Source organism: Phyllobates terribilis, unplaced genomic scaffold, assembly GCF_046119375.1.
Source record: "Phyllobates terribilis strain yellow unplaced genomic scaffold, ASM4611937v1 Scaffold_5__5_contigs__length_657084704, whole genome shotgun sequence".
Taxonomy (NCBI): Eukaryota; Metazoa; Chordata; class Amphibia; order Anura; family Dendrobatidae; genus Phyllobates; species Phyllobates terribilis.
This window is the reverse complement of record NW_027362765.1, coordinates 593059481-593081547: the sequence shown is the minus strand read 5'-3', so window position 1 is coordinate 593081547 and position 22067 is coordinate 593059481. Positions and strand designations below refer to the sequence as shown.

General features: G+C 47.1%; 1 protein-coding gene across 1 annotated transcript in view; it reads right to left on the bottom strand.

The window, feature by feature from the left end:
* The window catches only part of LOC141271356 (uncharacterized), a 59001-nt gene extending 37469 nt beyond the window's left edge, over positions 1-21532 (bottom strand). Inside the window, exons 1-2 of the mRNA XM_073681462.1 lie at positions 21359-21532; positions 14727-14765 (exon numbers count right to left, since the gene is read on the bottom strand). Coding sequence (XP_073537563.1) covers positions 14727-14765; positions 21359-21422 — 103 coding nt within the window. The 5' untranslated portion in view covers positions 21423-21532. The remainder of the gene's footprint in view (positions 1-14726; positions 14766-21358) is intronic.
* Positions 21533-22067: the final 535 nt, after the last annotated feature.

Here is a 22067-nt window from a genome sequence, read left to right as displayed (position 1 = left end):
CACTCTGACCTCCACGTCTCTTCTGAGGGGCATTAAAAGCGTCTTGTTATACCACTCTGACCTCCACGTCTCTTCTGAGGGGCATTAAAAGCGTCTTGTTATACCACTCTGACCTCCACGTCTCTTGTAAGGGGCATTAAAACCGTTTTGTTAAGCTACTGGGACCTCCACGAGTATTCGAACGGGCACGGCATTTCCTCCTACTTTTTTGAAGCTTTTGCTTGGAAGGCATAAGCAAAGACTGTGGGAGACCCACTCCCCAATAATGGGAATAATATTTTTAAGATGCTGTACTTTATGGCTCTTGTAAGGGGCATTAAAAGAGTCTTGTTATACCACTCTGACCCCCATGTCTCTTGTAAGGGGCATTAAAAGCGTCTTGTTATACCACTCTGACCTCCACGTCTCTTCTGAGGGGCATTAAAAGTGTCTTGTTATACCACTCTGACCTCCACGTCTCTTCTGTGGGGCATTAAAAGCGTCTTGTTATACCACTCTGACCTCCACGTCTCTTGTAAGGGGCATTAAAAGCGTCTTGTTATACCACTCTGACCTCCACGTCTCTTCTGAAGGGCATTAAAAGCATCTTGTTATGCCACTCTGACCTCCACGTCTCTTGTAAGGGGCATTAAAACCATCTTTTTAAGCTACTGGGACCTCCACGAGTCTTCGAACGGGCACTGCATTTCCTCCTAATTTTTTGAAGCTTTTGCTTGGAAGGCATAAGCAAATACTATGGGAGACCCACACCCCAATAATGGGACTTATGTTTGTAATATGCTGTACTGCATGGCTCTTGTAAGGGGCATTGCAAGTTGGTCCGTCCTAATTTTTGGAAGTTTTTGCTTGGAAGTCATAAGCAAATACTATGGGAGACCCACTCCCCAATAATGGGACTTCTGTTTGTAATATGCTGTACTGCATGGCTCTTGTAAGGGGCATTGCAAGATTCTCATAATTTTTGGAAAGCCTTCCATTCACTGCTTAGGCTAACAGTGTACAGGAGACCCAGTTGATATAAATGGTAAGAACGGTTTGGTTAAGGCCCTCTGACCTCCATATCATTTCCAACTGGCATTGGAGTGCCTCAAAATTTTTGGTAGGCATAGCACTCACTGTATGCCCTATAACTATGTAGCAGAACCGCTCCTTTTGTTACAGAAACATATCCTACAAGACATATGTGGTTGACTGGCCTGATATTGATGTGAATGGTCACTGTTCCTCCTGCTCTTTCTCCTTTGCCACTACCTCATCCATCATTTATCACCTGAAGCTTTGTTTTAACAGGAGTCATAGAACTGGGATAGTAGCAGGAAAACATCCAGCAATCCTCGGAGGAGGTAGGATATGCGCCAAAACGCTGACCACCTCAGGCCTAGCCGCTACTACATACATGTGCTTGCATTCCAAGAAAACAAAGCGGATGCAAACTTGTATCATCATCATCATGGTCCTCACCTTGGCACTCTCAACTCCCCTGATGGAGAAGCCAGGGCCCACCAGAGGAGTCTGGTTCTCTGGTGGTCTCATCCAATGCTGCCCTAAAGCAGGCCGGGCTAAGAAAAGTGTGTGGGGGGAACTTGACAGGAGAAATAGGGGCGGCTGGGGACCGTTTATGGACACCCGGCTGCCCCCAGGGGGCTGGGGATCGTGTGTGGACACCCGGCCGCGGGGTGCCTGGGGACCGAGTATGGACATCCGGCCGCCCCCTGGCGGCTGGGGACCGAGTATGGACACCCGGCCGCCGAGCGGCTGGGGACTGAGTATGGATTCCAGGCCGCCAACACAGCCATGACGTGGTTGCCAGATTCCGCCTCCACATGCCTAAAAAGCCCAATTTCAAATGCAAGCAAGCAGTATTGTATTGCAGACTGGGGGTGGGTGGGTGGCAGGCTGCATACTTGCGCTTGCATTGCAAGGAATGGGGGAGGTACAATTCAACAGTGCCCTGGGACAAGAACTTGCAAGGGGATAGTTGCAAGTCTGCATCTTCTGATGCGGCAAGGATGACTTCTGATGGGCACACTTTTAGGCAGTGACCTGGGTGTCAGAAATGCTTCCAGGGGTCTTCCCCATGCTGTTCCCATGTCTTTTCAGCACTATATGCATGTGTCACACAGCACATGGCCAGATAAGTTGTAAAATGTTAAAATTACATTGCCCAGTGAATGCATTTGTCACGGTTGAAAGCAATACAAAAGTGCAAAAACGCATAAAAAATGCTACTAGTTAACATAGCCCAAGGTGTGGAGGAGTATTTTTTTGGGGGGGTATTTATTTTACCTTATACACAAGACTCTTTACCCTGGAAAGGAAGTTCCTTAACATATTTCACAGGAAAGAAGTTTCAGTTTCGTTTTTGAACGTTTTATTGTGAGCCCTTAAAAGTGGCTTAATACCTCTGACCACGTTGTTGACAGCAGTGACCTGAGGGTCAGAAATGCTTCCTGGGGTGATCCCCATGCTGTCCCCATGTCATTTGAGCACTGTCACTATCATTTTGGGCACTTGTTAGGCTTTTAAAAGACTGCCGGGGGTGCCGCGCCAAAAATGCTCGGGTCTCCCGTAGACTAATATTGGGCTCGTTGCTAGGGTCGAGCACCCGAGTATCTCGGCCCGAGCTTCGAGCACCCGAGCATTTTAGTGCTCGATCAACACTAGTATACGGCAGTAAATTCTAACTGTGGTTTTGCTATTCCACAGTAAAAAATCTCTATTATCCTACTTTTGGCATTTTTTGCCATAAAAAAAAACTAATTGTGTCTCCCTGATTTTTCAGACACAAATATATCTGTTGAAAATAGTCTGGTGAAGGCCAGAGAAACAGAAGTGAGGTTTTGCTGTTCCAGGGTTCAAACCTCTGTATTATCCACTTTTGGGCAATTTGTATCTAAAAAAAAACAGTTTGAGTGTGTCGCTCACTGTTCAGCCGCAAAAATATATATTTAAAAAAGTCTGGTATACACCAGTAAATTATAACTGTGGTTTTGCTGTTCCACTGTAAAAAATCTCTATTATCCTGCTTTTGGCATTTTTTTCCATAAAAAAAAACTAATTGTGTCTCCCTGATTTTTCAGACACAAATATATCTGTTGAAAATAGTCTGGTGTAGGCCAGAGAAACAGAAGTGTGGTTTTGCAGTTCCAGGGTTCAAACCTTTGTATAATCCACTTTTGGACCATTTGGACCTAAAACAAAACAGTTTGAGTGTGTCGCTCACTGTTCAGCCGCAAATATATATATTTAAAAAAGTCTGGTATACACCAGTAAATTATAACTGTGGTTTTGCGGTTCCACAGTAAAAAATCTCTATTATCCTGCTTTTAGCATTTTTTGCCGTAAAAAAAAAACTAATTGAGTCTCCCTGATTTTTCAGACACAAATATATCTGTTGAAAATAGTCTGGTGTAGGCCAGAGAAACAGAAGTGTGGTTTTGCAGTTCCACAGTTCAAACCTCTGTATTATCCACTTTTGGGCCCTTTGTATCTAAAAAAAACAGTTTGAGTGTGTTGCTGACTGTTCAGCCGCAAATATATGTATTTAAAAAAGTCTGGTATACACCAGTAAATTATAACTGTGGTTTTGCTGTTCCACGGTAAAAAATCTCTATTATCCTGCTTTTGGCATTTTTTGCCGTAAAAAAAAAAATAATAGTGTCTCCCTGATTTTTCAGACACAAATATATCTGTTGAAAATAGTCTGGTGTAGGCCAGAGAAACAGAAGTGTGGTTTTGCAGTTCCACAGTTCAAACCTCTGTATTATCCACTTTTGGGCCATTTGTATCTAAAAAAAAACAGTTTGAGTGTGTCGCTGACTGTTCAGCCGCAAATATATATATTTAAAAAAGTCTGGTATACACCAGTAAATTATAACTGTGGTTTTGCTGTTCCACAGTAAAAAATCACTATTATCCTGCTTTTGGCATTTTTTGCCGGAAAAAAAAAAATAATAGTGTCTCCCTGATTTTTCAGGCACAAATATATCTGTTGAAAATAGTCTCGTGTAGGCCAGAGAAACAGAAGTGTGGTTTTGCAGTTCCAGGGTTCAAACCTCTGTATTATCCACTTTTGGGCCATTTGTATCTAAAAAAAACAGTTTGAGTGTGTCGCTCACTGTTCAGCCACAAATATATATATTTAAAAAAGTCTGGTATGCACCAGTAAATTATAACTGTGGTTTTGCCGTATCCAGCTTTTGTTATATTTTCTGTAAAGAAAACCAGTAATACGTTCTCCCTGATTGTTCAGATTGTTTAAAAGAGTCGGGTGTAGGCCTGAGAAATAGAACTGTGGTTTTCCTCTTCCGCGGTTCTAATCTACTTTTTATTACCCTTTTTCCATTGATAGTGCGAGTGTAAGTTATTTTACTTCCTTTACAATGGGCAAGGCGCGTGGCAAGGGACATGGAACTGGACGTTCTGGTGATGGTGCGTGTAGAGGACGGGGCCATGGCCAAGGTGAAAATGTGCCACAACCAACAGCCACATCTTCTCGCTCCCACTTCTTGACCGAATTACTAGGGAAGCACAGAACAACACCAGTATTGCGAACTGATCAGTGTGAACAGGTTATTAATTGGATAGCAGATAATACTTCCAGTTACCTGGGCACCACCACCTCCGGTCTTTCTTCCACACACTCAAATCTTAGTAGCCGTGAGTCTCGACCGGATACTCCTCCTCACCCTGATGCTCCTTCCTCCCACCATGCAGAGTGTCGTCAGAAAGCTACTGATCCCACACTTGGCACTCCGAAGAGCTGTTCACTGGTCCATTTCCAGATTTGTGCCCCTCGCCTGCTCCGCTTGAAGACTGCAAACTGTGTTTGAACACCGCACTGAGACAGATCTCCGGATGAGGTTCTACCACATGTGATGCAGTGACCGGGGACGTTATATATCCCTCAGAATGTGTACAGAGACCTATTAAATCCATTGGAGTGCATTGCAGTCACAGACACAGCTGCGGATGCAATGCAGGAATGAAGGTGAGCAATGACCTGGTCAGACTACCTGGCTAAGGCAAATTAAGTAAAACCTGGCAGGGCCTTCATTTCTTGGAGGAGGTCACAGGAGGCAGTGGGGCGGCCTCCTCCCTCCAACCCGGATTTTCCAGTGGCTCTTGCCACAGGTCCTTTAAAATCCGTGCACTAAGGATTAGTGGTGTTCTATGTTGGAACCTGCTAGGAGCACAGCAGGAAAGCTCAGCAGGATTGAGTGTGGCTGAACTACTGCCTGGGAAGGCTCTGCACCTGTCAGGCTCTGAGCGGCCCGGCGCGACCGTTGCCCGCGGCAAACGTTGTTTAAAGACTTGTGTTAACCCGACTGCGAACCGGAGGACTGTCCTGTTTACCCGTGAGTTGCTGAATAAAGCAGTTTATGTTGGACTTGCTTGGGTCACTGCCTCAGTTACTGCACGGTGTGAATACCGCCGCCTTACACACTGTACCCAGAAACCTGAGGACAGTATCCGGGACTACTCCTGGCGCTTACAGGAAGCCCTGCGGGCCCTGAAACAGGTTAGTCCAGCAAGCATACAAGATGAGAATAAAATGCTGACGGAACAGTTCATCCAGGGGCTGAGGTCCCAGGAGGAGAGCAGAACTGTATGGTGGTGGGCTTTAGATCATCCAGATGCCACCTTTGACACCCTGAAGGACATGGCTATTAATGGTCTAAGGCCCCTGGAAACATCAGGGACTGCTATCCAGCGTTACCAGGGTGGGGCCACCACAGTGCCCGCAGCACCCACTGCTCCTTCATTAACGGCTGAAACAAAGATGCAAACAGTGCCCCCTAGTGAGCTAGACAGCCTGCACTCTGAAGTGCGTCAGCTAAGTAAAACCCTGGCCACTGTCCTGAGCACCCTGCAGCTACCAACGGAGCCAGAGCCTGAAGGAAGGATCCTACTCGACGACAGTCCTGAGGATGTCCCCTGGATGAGGAGAAGAATGAGGACAACGCCACCCCGGAGGAGGACACCACCCCGTGGGAGGACCAATGACCAACATCGCCCTCCAGGAGACTTCATCTGCTACCGCTGCCACAAGGCAGGCCACACCGCGCTGAACTGTCCTTTAAACGGGCAAACCCTGGGGCCGAGGGCCGACACCCAGGAGTAAATCAACCAGGCCCATCAAGCTGGTACCACCGGTTTGTAGGAGGAAGGCCTTTCCTGTCCATCGTGCTGGACGGCATAGCAACACCTGCGTTACTGGACACTGGCTCACAGGTAACCATCATACCTGATGTCCTCTACAAAAGGTACTGGTCTTTAGATGAACTCCAGTCGCCAGCCCCGAACATCTCTGTGTATGCCTCTAACGGCCTTCCTCTTAACCTAGTAGGAGTTAAGGACGTGACAGTGAAGGTGGGGAAAGTGGAACTAAAGGACCAAGGACTGATTGTAGTGGAATCTAACCCTGGTGATACAGACTTGTATATGATACTTGGTACAAATATTGTTGGTAACTGTTTGGGAGAAGTGTTGTTTTTACTCCAACAGATTGCTGACACTGCCAAACCAGGGCAGAGGAAGGTGCTCCAAAGAGAGATTTGAGCCCTCCTGTACCAGCAACAGGTAAAGCTAACAGGTGGTGAGATTGGTAATGTACGGGTGACAGACCAGATACCCATTGTGATTCCCCCAATGAGTGAAATGCTGATTTGGTGTAGGGCAGCAATAGGTCTCAAGGGACAGAACTACCAGGCGGTAGTGGAGCCCATTAGCTCCAAGCACAGGCCTACACTCTTGACTGCTAGAGGTGTAGTTGATGTACGCAATGGGAGGGTACCCATACGTCTCCTATATTGTGGGGAGGAGGAAGTTAAATTACCAAGATACGCCACTGTTGCCAGATTGTATACTGTGAATGATGATGCCATACACACAGTGGAATCCTTGACCCCAACAGATACAGTGGAGGACAATGACTCCGAAACTCAGCTGGAGGATTGGTGTCAACAGCTCCATGTTGGGACTGACGCCACTCCTGTCCATCAAAAACACGGTGTTTACAGAGTCGTTCAGGAATATGAACAAGTGTTTAGTAAGCACCCACTTGATTTTGGTAGGGTCAAAGGGGTACAACACCAAATACCCACCGGTAACCATCCACCTATTAAGGAGCGTTACAGACCTGTACCACCAGCGCATTATAAGAAAGCCAAGGAAATGTTACACGACATGAAAAAGGAAGGGGTGGTAAGGGATAGCTGTAGCCCCTGGGCAGCTCCCCTGGTCCTGGTCAGGAAAAAAGACGGTAGCATGAGGATGTGTGTAGATTATAGACAGATTAATCGCATAACACATAATGATGCACACTCTTTGCCCCATATAGAGGAATCCCTGGCTGCACTAAAATCTGCCAATTACTTCTCTACACTGGACCTCACTAGCGGGTACTGGCAAGTCTCTGTTGCTGAGGAAGACAGGGAGAAGACGGCCTTCACCACCCCGATGGGACTGTGAGAGTTCAACAGTATGCCATTTGGACTCTACATTGCACCCGGAATGTTCCAGAGCCTGATGGAGTGTTGCTTGGGACACCGGAACTTTGAGACAGTACTGCTGTACCTGGATGACGTTATCGTGTACTCGAGGACGTATGAGGACCATCTGAAGCACCTGGCAGAGGTATTTGAAGCATTGTCCCGGTATGGGATGAAACTAAAGCCTTCTAAATGCCACTTGCTCAAGCAGAAGGTTCAGTAGCTGGGACACGTAGTCAGCTCAGAGGGAGTAGCACCAGACCCGGAGAAGGTCACTGCCATCCAGAAGTGGCCTGAACCGAGAAGCATCAAAGAAGTACGTCAATTCCTGGGACTGGTCAGGTACTACAGGAGGTTCATAAAGGACTATACCAAATAGGAGCACCTCTACAAGACCTCCTGGTAGGACAGTCCAAAAGAGGAAAGAGTCCCCCATTCCAGTGGGGCAAAGAACAGGCCGAATCCTTTGCAGTAATGAAGGAAATCCTGACTGGTAAAGAAATCCTGGCTTACCCTGACTACAGCCAGCCTTTCCTGCTGTACATCGATGCCAGCAATGAGGGACTGGGAGCTGTGCTGTCCCAGAAGCAAAATGGAAGAGAGAAGGTAATTGCGTATGCCAGCAGGAAGCTACGCCCTACCGAGAGGAACCCGGAGAACTACAGTTCCTTCAAGCTGGAGTTCCTGGCCTTGGTTTGGGCTATCACTGAAAGGTTCAAGCATTACCTAGCCTCAACGAAATTCACAGCTTTTACTGACAACAATCCCTTGACACACCTGGAGACAGCCAGGTTGGGAGCCATGGAACAGCGTTGGGTGGCCAGACTGTCAAATTATCAGTACACCATCAAGTACCAGGCAGGTCACAAGAACACCAATGCTGATGCCCTGTCAAGGATGCCCCATCAGTCAGACACCGAGGATGAAGTGGATGATTTAGAGGAAGTTGAATTACCTGCTTTCCACCGAAGCAGAGAGGTCCATGAGCAACACGTCACCAGAAGACGTCAGGGAAGGACGCTGAATCCTCTACCCCACCACAGTTGGAAGGAGACCCAGGACAGTGACCCGGTTGTCAGCCTTATCAAAAGACTGATCACCCAGGAAGGTTCTCACCAGGAGAAGGATGCTCCTCCACAAGCCAAGCAACTGTGGAATGAAAGAAGTCGGCTGTTCATCTACAGAGAGAAGCTGTGCAGAAGATATGTCAACCCCAAGACCCATGAAATGGTGTGGCAGATCGTTGTACCCAGGACGGATATCCAGATGGTGCTAGAGGCCTACCACGACCAAGCAGGTCACTTTGGCTGGAAGAAGCTGGAAACCCTGCTGAAGGACCGGTTCTATTGGGTTGGAATGCGGAGTTCCATAGAGAGGTGGTGCCGGAATTGTGGGCCCAGTAGCCTCAGAAGGAAAGACTACGGCAGCCAGAAAGCACCCTTGCAGTCCATCAAAACAACCCAGTCCCTGGAGATCGTCGCTCTGGATCACGTCAAGCTGTCACCCAGCAGGTCAAGTTACTCATATGCACTGACCATGGTGGATCACTATTCCCGGTTCCTGGTGGTAGCCCCTGTCAAGGACCTGACAGCAGAGACTGCAGCAAGAACGTTCCAAGCATACTTCTGCAGGCCCCATGGATACCCGGACAAAGTGCTGATGGATCAAGGCCCTGCCTTTGAAGCCGAGCTGTTTAAAGAGTTCTGCCACCTGTACGGATGCAAAAAGATCCGGACTATGCCATACCACCCTCAGACAAATGGTTTGTGTGAGAAAATGAACAACATCGTCAGAGACCTGCTGAAAACCTTACCATTGGAAGAAAGAAACCAGTGGCCAGACAAACTACCTGACCTGGTAGATCTGTACAATCACATACCTGTGAGTTCTACTAATTGTACTCCAGCGTACCTCATGAAAGCAAGACCCGGAAAGTTGCCCATGGACCTGGAACTCGGAGTGGTAGAACCGGAATCAGATATGTCCACTGAAAACTGGGATACAAATCGGCAAGAGCACTACAGGAGAGTACAGGCCTGTGTCGAAGACAGTCTGAACAGAGTAAGGGAAAGACAGGAAGAACAGTACAATAAACATGCACCAGCAGAACCCTTGGCACCTGGAGAGATAGTGCTAAAGCGGAAGAGAAGAAGTCACAAGCTCGATGACCAGTGGGAAAGAGAGCCCTACACAGTGCTGAATTCCAAATTTGACAACAGTAAAACCTGCCTGATTAGCAAAGATGGAGGTAAAACAACTGCAACAGTCTCAAGAGACCATCTGAAAGTGTGCCCAAGTCTACTGAAGACAACGGAAGAAGTAACTCCTATAGCACCGGAAGAACCCAAGGAAGACATGTTTCACACAGTTCTAGGAGATTTCCCTGCGGACTGGCCTCAACTTGATGGAGCAGTAATTCTACCTGTAATACACTTCTATCAGCCACAAGAAAAACATGTGAGCGCTCTGGAAGAACTTGCTCAAGATCAGGAAGAGTCCCCAGTAAGAGGAGGATCACCCGTTGAAACAGAGTCTGAAGGCCCAGTGGAGAGTGTACTTGCCAGTTCCATAGAGAGATTAAGGCAGTTTTATCATCTACCAGCACGTACACCTGCTAGATTAACAGAAAGGGTACGCACAGACAGTAGTGACACCCCAGTGCCACGAACAGGGCCGGCGTCAGCACCCGGCGCACCCGGGCAAATGCCGGGGCCCTGAGCAGGCAGAGGGGCCCACTGGCGGTCGCGCACCCCGCTGGGCTATGGGCAGAGGAGAGCGGTGTCAGCGCCCGCCCTTCCCCCCGCTTGCTCAGGGCCCCGGCAGCCGGATACTTACCCCTCCCCGTGCCTCCGCAGATCCGCTGTCTTCCTGCTCTGCGCTCCCTGTGACGTCTCAGGTCAGAGGGTGCGGTGACGTCTTTACACCGCTCCCTCCCCTGAGCCGTCACAGGGAGCGCTGAGCGGAAAGACGCCGACAACGCTGGAGTTCGGACCCGAGCAGCTGCAGCAGGTAGCAGGTGAGGAGAAGGGAGGTGAGTATTTGATTTTTTTTTTTAATGTATGGAGGCATGGGGCAGTATAAAGAGAAAGGGTGGGGGCATCCTGCATGGGGCATTATAAAGAGGTGGGGGGGTGACATCCTGCATGGGGCATTATAAGGTGGGGAACAGCCTGCATGGGGCATTAAAAGGGGGGGGCCTGTATGGGGCATTATGTGGGGGGTAACAGCCTGCATGGAGCATTATAAGGGGGGGACAGCCTGTATGGGGCATTATGTGGGGGGTAACAGCCTGCATGCAGCATTATATGGGGGCCAGTATCCTGTATGGAGAGTTATATGGGGGCCAGTATCCTGTATGGAGTTTTATAAGGGGACCAGTATCCTGTATGGAGCGTTATATGGGGGCCAGTATTCTGTATGGAGCCTTATATGGGGGCCAGTATTCCGTATGGAGCCTTATATGGAGGCCAGTATTCCATATGGGGCCTTATATGGGGGCCAGTATTCCGTATGGAGCCTTATATGGGGGCCAGTATTCCTTATGGAGCCTTATATGGGGGCCAGTATTCTGTATGGGGCCTTATATGGGGGCCAGTATTCCGTATGGAGCCTTATATGGGGGCCAGTATTCCGTATGGAGCCTTATATGGGGGCCAGTATTCCGTATGGGGCCTTATATGGGGGCCAGTATTCCGTATGGAGCCTTATATGGGGGCCAGTATTCCGTATGGGGCCTTATATGGGGGCCAGTATTCCGTATGGGGCCTTATATGGGGGCCAGTATTCCGTATGGGGGCCAGTATTCCGTATGGGGCCTTATATGGGGGCCAGTATTCCGTATGGGGCCTTATATGGGGGCCAGTATTCCGTATCGAGCCTTATATGGGGGCCAGTATTCTGTGTGGAGCGATTCACCGGTTTCTGAGCTATTGTGGAATTTACAATAGATATCACTCATGTAATGTAAGAAGTGAAATCTTTGCATTGTACTATATATATATATATATATATATATGTATATATATATATATATATATATTTCTCCGTCGTATCTCTGCATCATGAATCGTGGTATGTGTTAAAGGGGCCCACTGAGACTCTTTCGCCCATGGCCCAGAAAACCTGGAGCCGGCCCTGGCTACGAAGGTCCACACGCAGCACACAAGGACAAATCCCTGCCCGGTTTAGGGAATAAGCATGAAGTGCCTAAATTATAAATAGTTACCCAGTTGGGTATTGCCTCTTATTTATTGTATAAACTGTCAATAATATGTGTGCAATTAGTTATCTGCCAGGGTACAAAGACTTGTAGGCTGAGGACTGTGAGCAGCCAAAAACTGTCCATGTATATAGTTTGCACTTATCAAAGTGCCCCTTAAATGACTACAGAACAAAAACCCGTTTGGCGTGGCCGAAGACGTGGTCCAGCACCTGCATCACTTATGCCCTGTAGCCACGCCCAGGGCCTACGTTGAGGGTTTTCAGGCGGGTCCCTCATGTTTTTCCCTGTTACACTTTCATCGGTGAAATGGACACCTGGTTACTGGACATACTGTAACAATTGTTGATATAATTATTATTGTTGTTATTGTTGTTAACCTGTTTTGGAAAAAAAAAATGCTTCAGTCCAGTAGTACTGAATTGTACTAGGGGGGAATGGGGCACCCTGCTGCGCACAGGTACCACAGGACCCAGGGTGCATGGACGGACTTCTCCACAAGAGGCCCTCACTACATACAAACACCTCCACCCTTCTACCTCATACCACCAGAGGGAGCGCGTTAGGGATATATATATGGAGGGTGGAGCCAGGCAGTCAGTCAGAAGAGAGAGTCAGTCAGACAGAGTCAGAGAGTCTGAGAGCGTGCTGACGCTGAGAGCAGCGAAGACGCAGCTCGTCTGCTGCTGAGTTCTGAGGGCCCCGAGTGTGGCCGAAGGCAAGAGGAGAAAGGAGAGAGGAGTTGAGGGGGCAGAGGAGCATCATAGGCTCACCCCGATATACAAACCGGACACTGGGTCCGTGCCTACAGGGTCCCTTTATACCCAGTAGGGACCACTGGCATTCCAGGAGGACTACAAGTCCTTGGCAGACCTGAAGCTAGACCCATTACAGGACCAGGAATTACAAGGCCCCAGCGTCCAGGGAGAGTGGTTGCCAACAAAAGGTCCTACTACCGAGCGACAGGTGAAAAAACAGCATGACACATAAGCTAGGCCCAGTTGCAGGCTGGCCAGGAGCATACAGAGAGGCAGACACGGACCAGGAGGCCTTATACCCGCTCACTGGGGAGAAGTCCTGAAGTGCACCCATCATACTGAGTACCCTGGACTGTACCTGACGTCCGCACCAGTAAAGGTATTGAAGTGAATCCCCTGTCTCTGTCAGTTACTCCTGCTGCGCCATCCGCCTGCACTACAAGCCCCAGCATCACCACCATCAAACTCCACACTGCCCCGGGGGCCCACTCCACCTGTGGGGAGCAGAAACACCTTAGCTGCCATCCCATCACCCCCCGGAGGTCTGCACCAGCGCTGGTAAACCTTACCAGGTACCACAGGTGGCGTAACAACTATTTATTTATTTTTATCCAAGTTACAAACCCCCCCCCCCCTTTTGGTTGACCACCCTGGGCCACAGACACTACTGGCTGACATTGCAGAAGTGGATGTTGATGTGGATATTATATCTTAAAGAATGGCTGACATTATAGAAGTGGATGTTGATGTGGATGCTATATCTGAAGGAACAGCACTAGTGGCTGACATTGCAGGAGTGGATACTGGTGTGGATTCTATAGCTGAAGGAATAGCACTAGTTGCTGACATTGTAGGAGTGGATGCTGATGTGGATGTTATATCTTAAGGAATGGCTGACATTATAGGAGTGGATGTTGATGTGGATGCTATATCTGAAGGAATGGTATGAGTGGCTGGCGCACTTATGTTGAGTCGCAATGTTAATTTTGGAAGTTTACCTATGTCCTCCTTCTCTGCAGCTCACTTCCTCTTCTGTGCTCCACTCAATCATTACATTTCATTGAAATGCTGAAAGGGTTATTCACCTGGTGGCAGAAGGGGAGCACATTCAGCACATTCAGTAGTGAGGAGACTACGCCTTTTTCTCTTCTCTGACTGCCCCCCTGCATGATATGTTACCATTTCACAGTTTGCTTGTTGGACAGAGGATGGTTGAAGCTGGAATCTTATCTGAACTCTGTTAGCGAAGATAAAAATCTCTTCTTTTTTAGGCTACATTTTGCTGCTTTTAAGGATGAAGGAGGTAGCGGACTACAAGGTCACCACCATGAAAAATGCTCAATTAAACGCAACTGTTCTTTTAGTGTCCGAAAATTTAGTTACACTTTAACTTACACAGATTAGCAGGGGCCCCTATGCTTTTGGGGCCCCCAGGTTAGTTCCCATTGGGCCCATGCGTTAAGATCGTTCTGAGGTTTACTAGCCCTCTAGTTATAATCTCTTTCTGGTAAACAATGATTTAATAAAAACTACACATAAGAAGAATCATGATCTCTTTCCCTACATTATGCTGCTCTCAGATGAGGTAGCAAAAACCTGGTGACAGATTCACTTGATGGGAACATGTGTATCCACTTTTCCTTGTGACTGCATTGCCTTAATTGTGTTCAATGTATCAAATGCTCCCATGCTGTTTGATAAATTTGGTGCATCTTTACATATAACACTTTTGTTGACTTATTTTTTTTAAAGCTGCAATTTATAAACATGCCATAATTTTATTTGCAAAGATAACCATGTCTGCTTTCCCACCATTTCAAAAGAAGTTAAAGCAGTGCAAAATCCTAGAAGTTGAACATCTTTTAACAAAAACAAAAGGCCCAATTCATCAAGGTGTTTTTGCCAGAATACTCGCTTAAAATAACTTAAAATTTTGGAAAATCAGGTGGGTTTTTCCCATTGTAGTGAGCTCCACCAAAATGGGCTGAGTTGGGCCAAGACGGGTCATGGTGAAGGCCACCAGGAAAATTCATCAAAATGTACAGTACGCCACTATAATGGCGCAAATTATACCGGAAATGAATAGAACCATTTGTAAGAGGCATGCGCTTTTTAATGAATTTGGCTCATCTTACTTACTTCATTAAGATTATTGTGCACAATATCAATCTTAATTAATCGGGCCCAAAGTGTAGCACAATTTTTTTTTTATTTTACATAAAAGAGGCACACAAGCATTGATAAATTTAAGCTTACCTGGAACTTGTGTGTTAGGCACATGAACTAGGTCATTTTCTAAAAGAAAAACAAAAAAAACACAAATATAAAATGTATCAAAACTTTGCACAACATGAACTTAGGTAAGGCGAATTGGCAGATATAACTTAGGTGCAGTAGAGCCCTAATTTACCCTCCATATAGTGACTTTGTATTAAAGACCGAGGATACGGTTGAAATGCAAAATATGTCACTCACTTCCCTGCACCTTAAAGTTTAAATACATGTCTGCTTTCTGCCTGCACATAGAAATAAATATTTTTGCATTATTGAAAGAGTGTGCTGTGAAATTCCTATCTACACAATATGAAATTGACAAAACCATTTAGGCACATACTGGACTCCATTCTCTGCTCTCCTGTGTCCTTCTCAAGTAAAAGAATGGGTCAGAGACTAAGGTAACAGGACCCCTAACGCACCCCTCCTCACTCTCCATAGGGTCAGGTAACAAGCTCTGATGAACACAGCGACTATAAATTTTACCTTTTTCACCAAAAAATACTAGCAAAAGTCAACAAAATAGTGTACTTTAGGGGTGAGGCTTAACAGATAGTGTGTTTTCAAAGTTAGATATAGAATGATTCATTGTTTTCATACCTTTTAAACAATACTAGGGACAAATTCTATATTGTAAATGTCAGACCCATGGACGTTCATGAAAACTAATATAACTTAACTCTACTGGGGGCTGTTTGGTTTCAATTAAGATGCCCAGCATTTGGCGGATACCCTAATGGAAACTAAATAAACCCTATTATAGATAAAGGGATAGGTCTGGTGGTTTTGACATCCATCATGCGACAAACACAGTTTGAAATAAAATTGATGGTGGTTCTGTTGATGTGTTCATGTACTGATGGTGGTTCTTGTGTTATATTCCTCTACTTATGGTGGTTGTGGTGCTGTATTTATGTACTACTGATGGCTCTGGTGATGTATTTGTGACGCCCCTGCGGATCCAGTCGCCACAGAGGTACTGCATCTGAGCCAGAGGTGTGGTGCCCCACTCTCGGGTAAGGAGGGAGCACTACCCGGGACCCACCCACTCACATCCAACACCACATCATTCCAGTAGGGAAGGGCGAGATTGCTCCTGAGGGAGAGCACAGTCCCTGTCCCTGTCTGGAGGGGGAAACTAGGTAGAGGAGGTGGGTGGAGGAAATAGTTTAGGGGAGCACTGAAGGAAGGACTGAAGGTAGAGGGGACCACGTAGAGTGACAGTTGGTGACGTGGGTCACATGACATGTAGTATAAAAGGAAAGGTAGAAAAATCTAGAAGGGTCCTAGGAGCAAGAGCGCAGTGAGTGAGGGCCGTCGAAGAGTTAGTTAGTCAGTCAGAGCAGTTGGTGACAGGAGTCTGTCACAGGGAGTGAAGAAAGAAGACCGGAGCAGTGTGAGTGGCTCCAAAGACAGAGAGGGCACGGGAAGTGCGGAGTCCACCCATGCGCTCGAGTTCATGCCGACCGTGAAGGGATCAGGTCGCAGAAGGGGACCGGCCCCAGACTAGTGGAGGACTGCAGGACTCAGCTAGCAAACCGGAGGCTGCAGTATCTCTAAGTGCCGTAGCCAAAAGCCGCACACATTCGCTGAAAAGGTGGCCATATAGGACAGAGAGGACATCGCCCGACAAGGCCCGGGGCCACTGGCTCGGGACAATGTGTGTGAGGCACAGGGCAGGAGGGCGAGAGCCAGCACAGAGAGACGACCCGGGATGGTACACAAGAAGGGGGTCCCGATCAAGTGCACCCAAGTTATCTGAAAGTTGTCTGGATCACTTCCCCGGAGGACACAGGACTCGGTGGGCTGTTATAACATGGCTAGCAGTTGTAACCTGGAACACCGTAAAAACTGTGAGTAAAAACTTGAAGACTGCACCCCGCTGTGTCCTTGACTTAATTACTGCGTCACCTGCCTTGCACTACAAGACCAACAACATCAAAGTCTACCTATTTTACTGCCCTGGGGCCTAGCTCTACCCGTGGAGAGTTGAACCATCTCTGCTGCGTCACCAACGGCCCAAGTGGATCTGAACAGCAGCGGCGGCCACCTATAACCACATACCACGGGTGGCATCACGAAACTTTACCCCCAAAACTTTATTCCCCTCTTTTCTTTATTTATTGACCGCCCAGGGCCACGGACCGGGTCACGCCACAGTGACTACCCCAATAGAACCGACCGACCCGGCTACCGAGAACCCCAAGGCCCCATGGGGTGCATCATATTCATGTAGTGATGATGGTTCTGGTGGTGTATTCAACACCAGAACAATCATCAGTACATGGATGCAAAACCAAAATCATCATCAGTACTTAAATTGAACACAATAACCACCAATAGTACATAAATACAGCACTAGAACCATCATCAGTATATAAATCGATCGCTAGAATCACCATCAGTATATGAATGCAGCACCATAACCTCTATCAGTAGATATATGCATCACCAGAACTACCATCAGTACATGAATACACCACCAGAACTACCATTAGTACATTAATGCGTCAACAGAACTTCAATCAGTACATGATTACATCATGAGAACCACCGTCAGTAAATAAATACGACACCAGAATCATCATCAGTACATGTATACGTCACCAGAACCACAATCAGTACATGTCTACATCAACAATCTTTGTACAGCCATCAATTGTAATATCAAGTCAGGCCCATATACATTTGTATCTCATGAACCTACAACTCTCAGTATGTCTTTAACAATGGTAAAGAGATGCTGAGAGTTGTTGCTATCAGTCTTTTTCAGACTGTGGACTATACAGGAACCTCGGTATTGATGAGACACAGTCAGTATCAACAAGTAAACATTCACATCCAGGTATCTTATAGGTGACATCTTCTCTGAGTCATTTCTTTCTTTTCGTCTCCATCTTGTCCAGACACCATAATGACATTTCACATTGCACATCAACAGTCCTTCTCATCAGCTTCCCTCTTCTTTGGTCTTCTGCAGCATATCCCTACACAGTGCCCTTAAAAATAAGAGTGTTGTTAAAATGCCCTCTGCATAAAAATATCTGTCCATATTGTGACCAAAATAATCGTCCTGTGGTATATGACCTCCACACTGTCTGCCTTAAAGGGGTTGTCCGGTCCAAATTGATAAACCTGCAGTCACTCTGTGTAACTGCAGACTTATGAATCCAACCAGTGCATGCACTGTGCACTGCAAGGATTCATCAATTTCTGAGCTGGGACCGGAGGTTATGTACGCATTATACATACTCCTGGCCGCAGCCCGTCCAGCTGCGCCCTCTAGTCGGCCACGACCACTGGACTGCTGCATCATTAGTCGGCGTATGGCCTCGCTCAATGCAAGTGTGTGGAGTATGGCCACGTTCACTAGTCTGGCTCTGGTCGGGACTATGTAACTCATACATACCCTCTGGTCCTAGCTCAGAAACCAGTGAACCCTTGCAGTGCACAGTGCGTGCGCTTGGGGAATTCATGAGTCTGCAGTCACACAGAGAGACTGCAGACTTATTGGTTGGGACAGGACAACCCCTTTAATGAGCTATACCCACACCACTATCTGCCATTATCAGCTATAACCGCCACACCATCAACCTTATGATCTAAGGCCTATACCATGACTGCCCAACTCCACTGTTTTCCCTTACACTCTCAATATCTCCACACTGTCCCCCATGCTTTGTTAACTTCTCCCCATTTCACTCTACCCTCTATCCATATCTATTCTGTGCCCCCTTTTGACACTATTCCCTCATAGTGCCCATAGTTGTCCTCTACAAACTATATTCCCCTCCATAAACTGTCCCCCTAGACAGTATGATGGTCACCATAGCTGCACATACAGTATGATATCCACAATAGCTCCCAAGACACACTATGATATCACTACAGCCCCCAATATAAAGTATGATGTCCACCACAGCCCCCTATACAATTTGGTTACCAAAGCCCCCTATACAGTATAATGTCCCCAACAGCTCTCTATACAGTATGGTCACCACAGCCCCCAGTGCAGTATGGTCATGACTAGCCCAAGGGAATGGGGACGACTCGGTACCCGGGCCTTTTGCCTGGCCTTGAGGATGTCGCGGTGGTCGGGCCCGTACCCTGGGGTCAGCTTTTAAAAAGGGATTGTTTGTTAATTTTATGAAAGTTTGTGATGCCACCTCTGGTTTCTGGTGAGAATCACCAGCGCTGCGGCAGTCCACTGAGGCCGGTGATAAGGCAGCTCGATGGTATAGCTCCCCACAGGTGGAGCTAGGCCTCAGGGCAGTGTATGGAGAGGGGGATGCAGGACAGGCGAGACCCAGCCGGGTCAGAGCAAGAACAGGGACAGACATGATAGTCACTTCAGTACCTTTTACTGGTGGTAATTCAGGCACGTCCCGGAGCACTGTAGGGTGAAGGGTGCATATCAGGATCCTCCCCAATGAGCAGGTGTAGGGCCTCCTGTTTCTTGCTTCTGCATAGTAAGTTTCTGACCTGCCTGGAGCTAGGCCTAACTTTATCTCTGTCCTGCACCGGCTGACATTGTGGTAGGGCCTTCTCTTGGAGTGCACGCTCCCAGTTTACAGGGCCTATGTGTCTCCTGGCTCTGTTACGTATCAGCTCTCTGGTAAACCTGGGACCTGTAGTTCTCCAGGGATTCCGGTTATGCCTTACTGGGTCGTAGAGATCCCGGTAAGCTCGGACCCGGTGTCCGGTATATGTTTCGGGGTGAGCTGGGTAAGCTCCTCTACCCCCACTGCTACTCACTTTCCACTCACCTTCGGCCATGCTCAGGCCCTCACTAGGCTACTCACACTAACGGCAGCTTGCCGCTCTTCACCGCTCTTACAGGTGTCGGCACACCTTAGGCTCACTTACTTGAGCTGCTTGAATCTAGCTTGGCCTACCTCTGCAGACAGACTTCTGCAGGAACTGAACTGAGAACTCTGTCCCTCTCTGGCTGTGAGCAGGAACTCTGTTCTGGCTAGACTGATCAGCCTAGCTCCAGACTAGACTGAGCTCGACTCTGTATTCAGATCTGTACTTGCTGAACTCTCCAGAGGAACTGACTGCCTAGCTCCACCTTCAATATTTATATCCCTAACGGGCTCCCTCTGCTGGTCTGAGGTGGAAGGTGGAGATGTGTGAATGTTTATGGGGGCCTCTTGTGGAGGATTCCATCAATGCACTCTTCTAGGATCTGTGGTACCAAGCGCAGCTGGGCGCCACAGTCACCACAGATCTCAGATAGTTCCTTTCAGCCCACTATACAGTGTGGTCACCACTGCCCCCTTTACAGTATGATGTCTCAACAGCCACTAGTATAATGCCCCCCACAGTCCCCTATACAATATGATGCCCCCTCATATCTACATAGTATATAATATGTCCTGCACAGCCCCTCTTGTGATAACCCCTACTGCTAGCTTCTCTTGCCATGTCTGCACAGCCAGCCCTTCTTGTTAAATCCCCACAGCCAGCCCCTCTTATGTCCTCATAGCCAGTCCTTCGTGTAATGTCATCCATTCCTTGGCAAAATACGATACAAAAATAAAAAAAGCTTATGCTCAACTAATCGATGCTTCTCTTCCAGCTTAGCCTCTGTCTCCTCTTCTATCTGGTGCAGCAGTGGGCAGTGGACAGCTCAATAACATCACTGCATTGCTCTGTCCAACGTCCCCTGCATACACCATTGCCAATAAGGCGCAGGGCACAAGTGGCCTGTGTTCTAATGGAGTTCACGGCATACAGTTCCTGTGCCAGGCGGCACTCAAATCAATTGTATTCGCATGGCTGGTGCACAGGCAGAGAGAAAGGTGAATGGTGTCAAAGACTGACACTGCTCACCCCTGTGCCTGCACTCTGGCCGCAGTGTGCTGAATAACTGTGGCCAGAGGAAGGTGCAGAGCGGCCGCAGACATTTAGCAATGTCACTTTTTTTTCCCCAAAGTGCAGCCCTCTCGGAAAGGCAGGAGATAGCGCCCTGGGCGGGTGACCACCCTGCCTACCCCTCGTCCAGGCCCTGCATCCACTGCAGTAGTAATCTCAGTGAGATCCCTTGCAGCAGTACCATGTATTTGTCATGATGGGGCTGGAAATAGAGAGATCAGCTAAGGATGTAAACAGCAGTAAAAATGCAACAAAACCGCACAAACAAAAAAAGCATTATGTGCTGGGCATTTCTTATTTTACTATTGACTTTCAGGAAATATCTGTAATACAAGTTTCAGGAGAGATCAGAAGACATAACTACTTTTGTGTAGAATCACTTTATAGAAGGCAATAATCTGACAAAATGTTAGAGATAAATTGGATGCAATTTAATGACTTATTCGAGAGAAAGATGTCCATATACTGCTATTACACAGACCTCTGCTGTCTGCTGTCCCACCGTGTATTACTATTTACCATTAGATTTTAAATTTCCCTGAACTGCCTTCACATTTTCTAAATTGTGGGATGGCTCCTACAGAACAGAGTCCATATGTGAACATTGCACAACGTGGTTGAACATAAACATACTGTGTCTGCATATAGTGAGAGAATATTTTTACATTCTTTATTTATATCTCAGCTTACAACTTACTGATAAACTGATTGCTATATATATATAGTTAAACACTTACCTGAACCATGAATGGTCACTTTGAAATATATAACAGCAAAACAGAAAATTACAGAGTTCCGCATGGCTCTGCTCTACAGAAAGTCCCACCAGGATATGTACCGTTTATAAGAATGTGATATTTGCTGATTATATTTGAGTTGATTGCCCAATTGCTGAAACAGCAAGATGGTAAAGGCTTCCTGTCAATGACTAAAATTGCTGATAAAGAGGTACAAAGTGATAGGTCACATACAAAACAACTAGATTAAGAGGAAATGTATCAGCTAATTTATTTCTATTTCTTAAAAAGGGTATTTCCAATTATTAGGACACAAGCCAAGATATTCTTGACACACATGTCTAAACAAATACATATAAAAAAAAATATCATGCTGCAAATTATTTAACCTCTAAAAGACTAGACCATTTTGGCCTTTAGGATAAAGTAATTTTGTTTTTCCATTGTTGCATTCCAGGTGGCATTATTTTTTATATGAATTGCTGCCATTATTAATTGGGTTAGTATTAGTGGTGAGCAAGCATGCTCGCTACTGCCCGGTGCTCGCCAGTGCCCGGTGCTCGCTCATTGTATTTCCGGGGTTGCTCGGCGGGAGCTCGGGTCCCCTCCCTGCATGTTTGGCGCTCTTTAGAGTGCCAATCAACATACAAGGATTGCCTGCCACTCACTGTAATGCCGTAGCCATGTTGGTTGTGGCATTACAGTGATT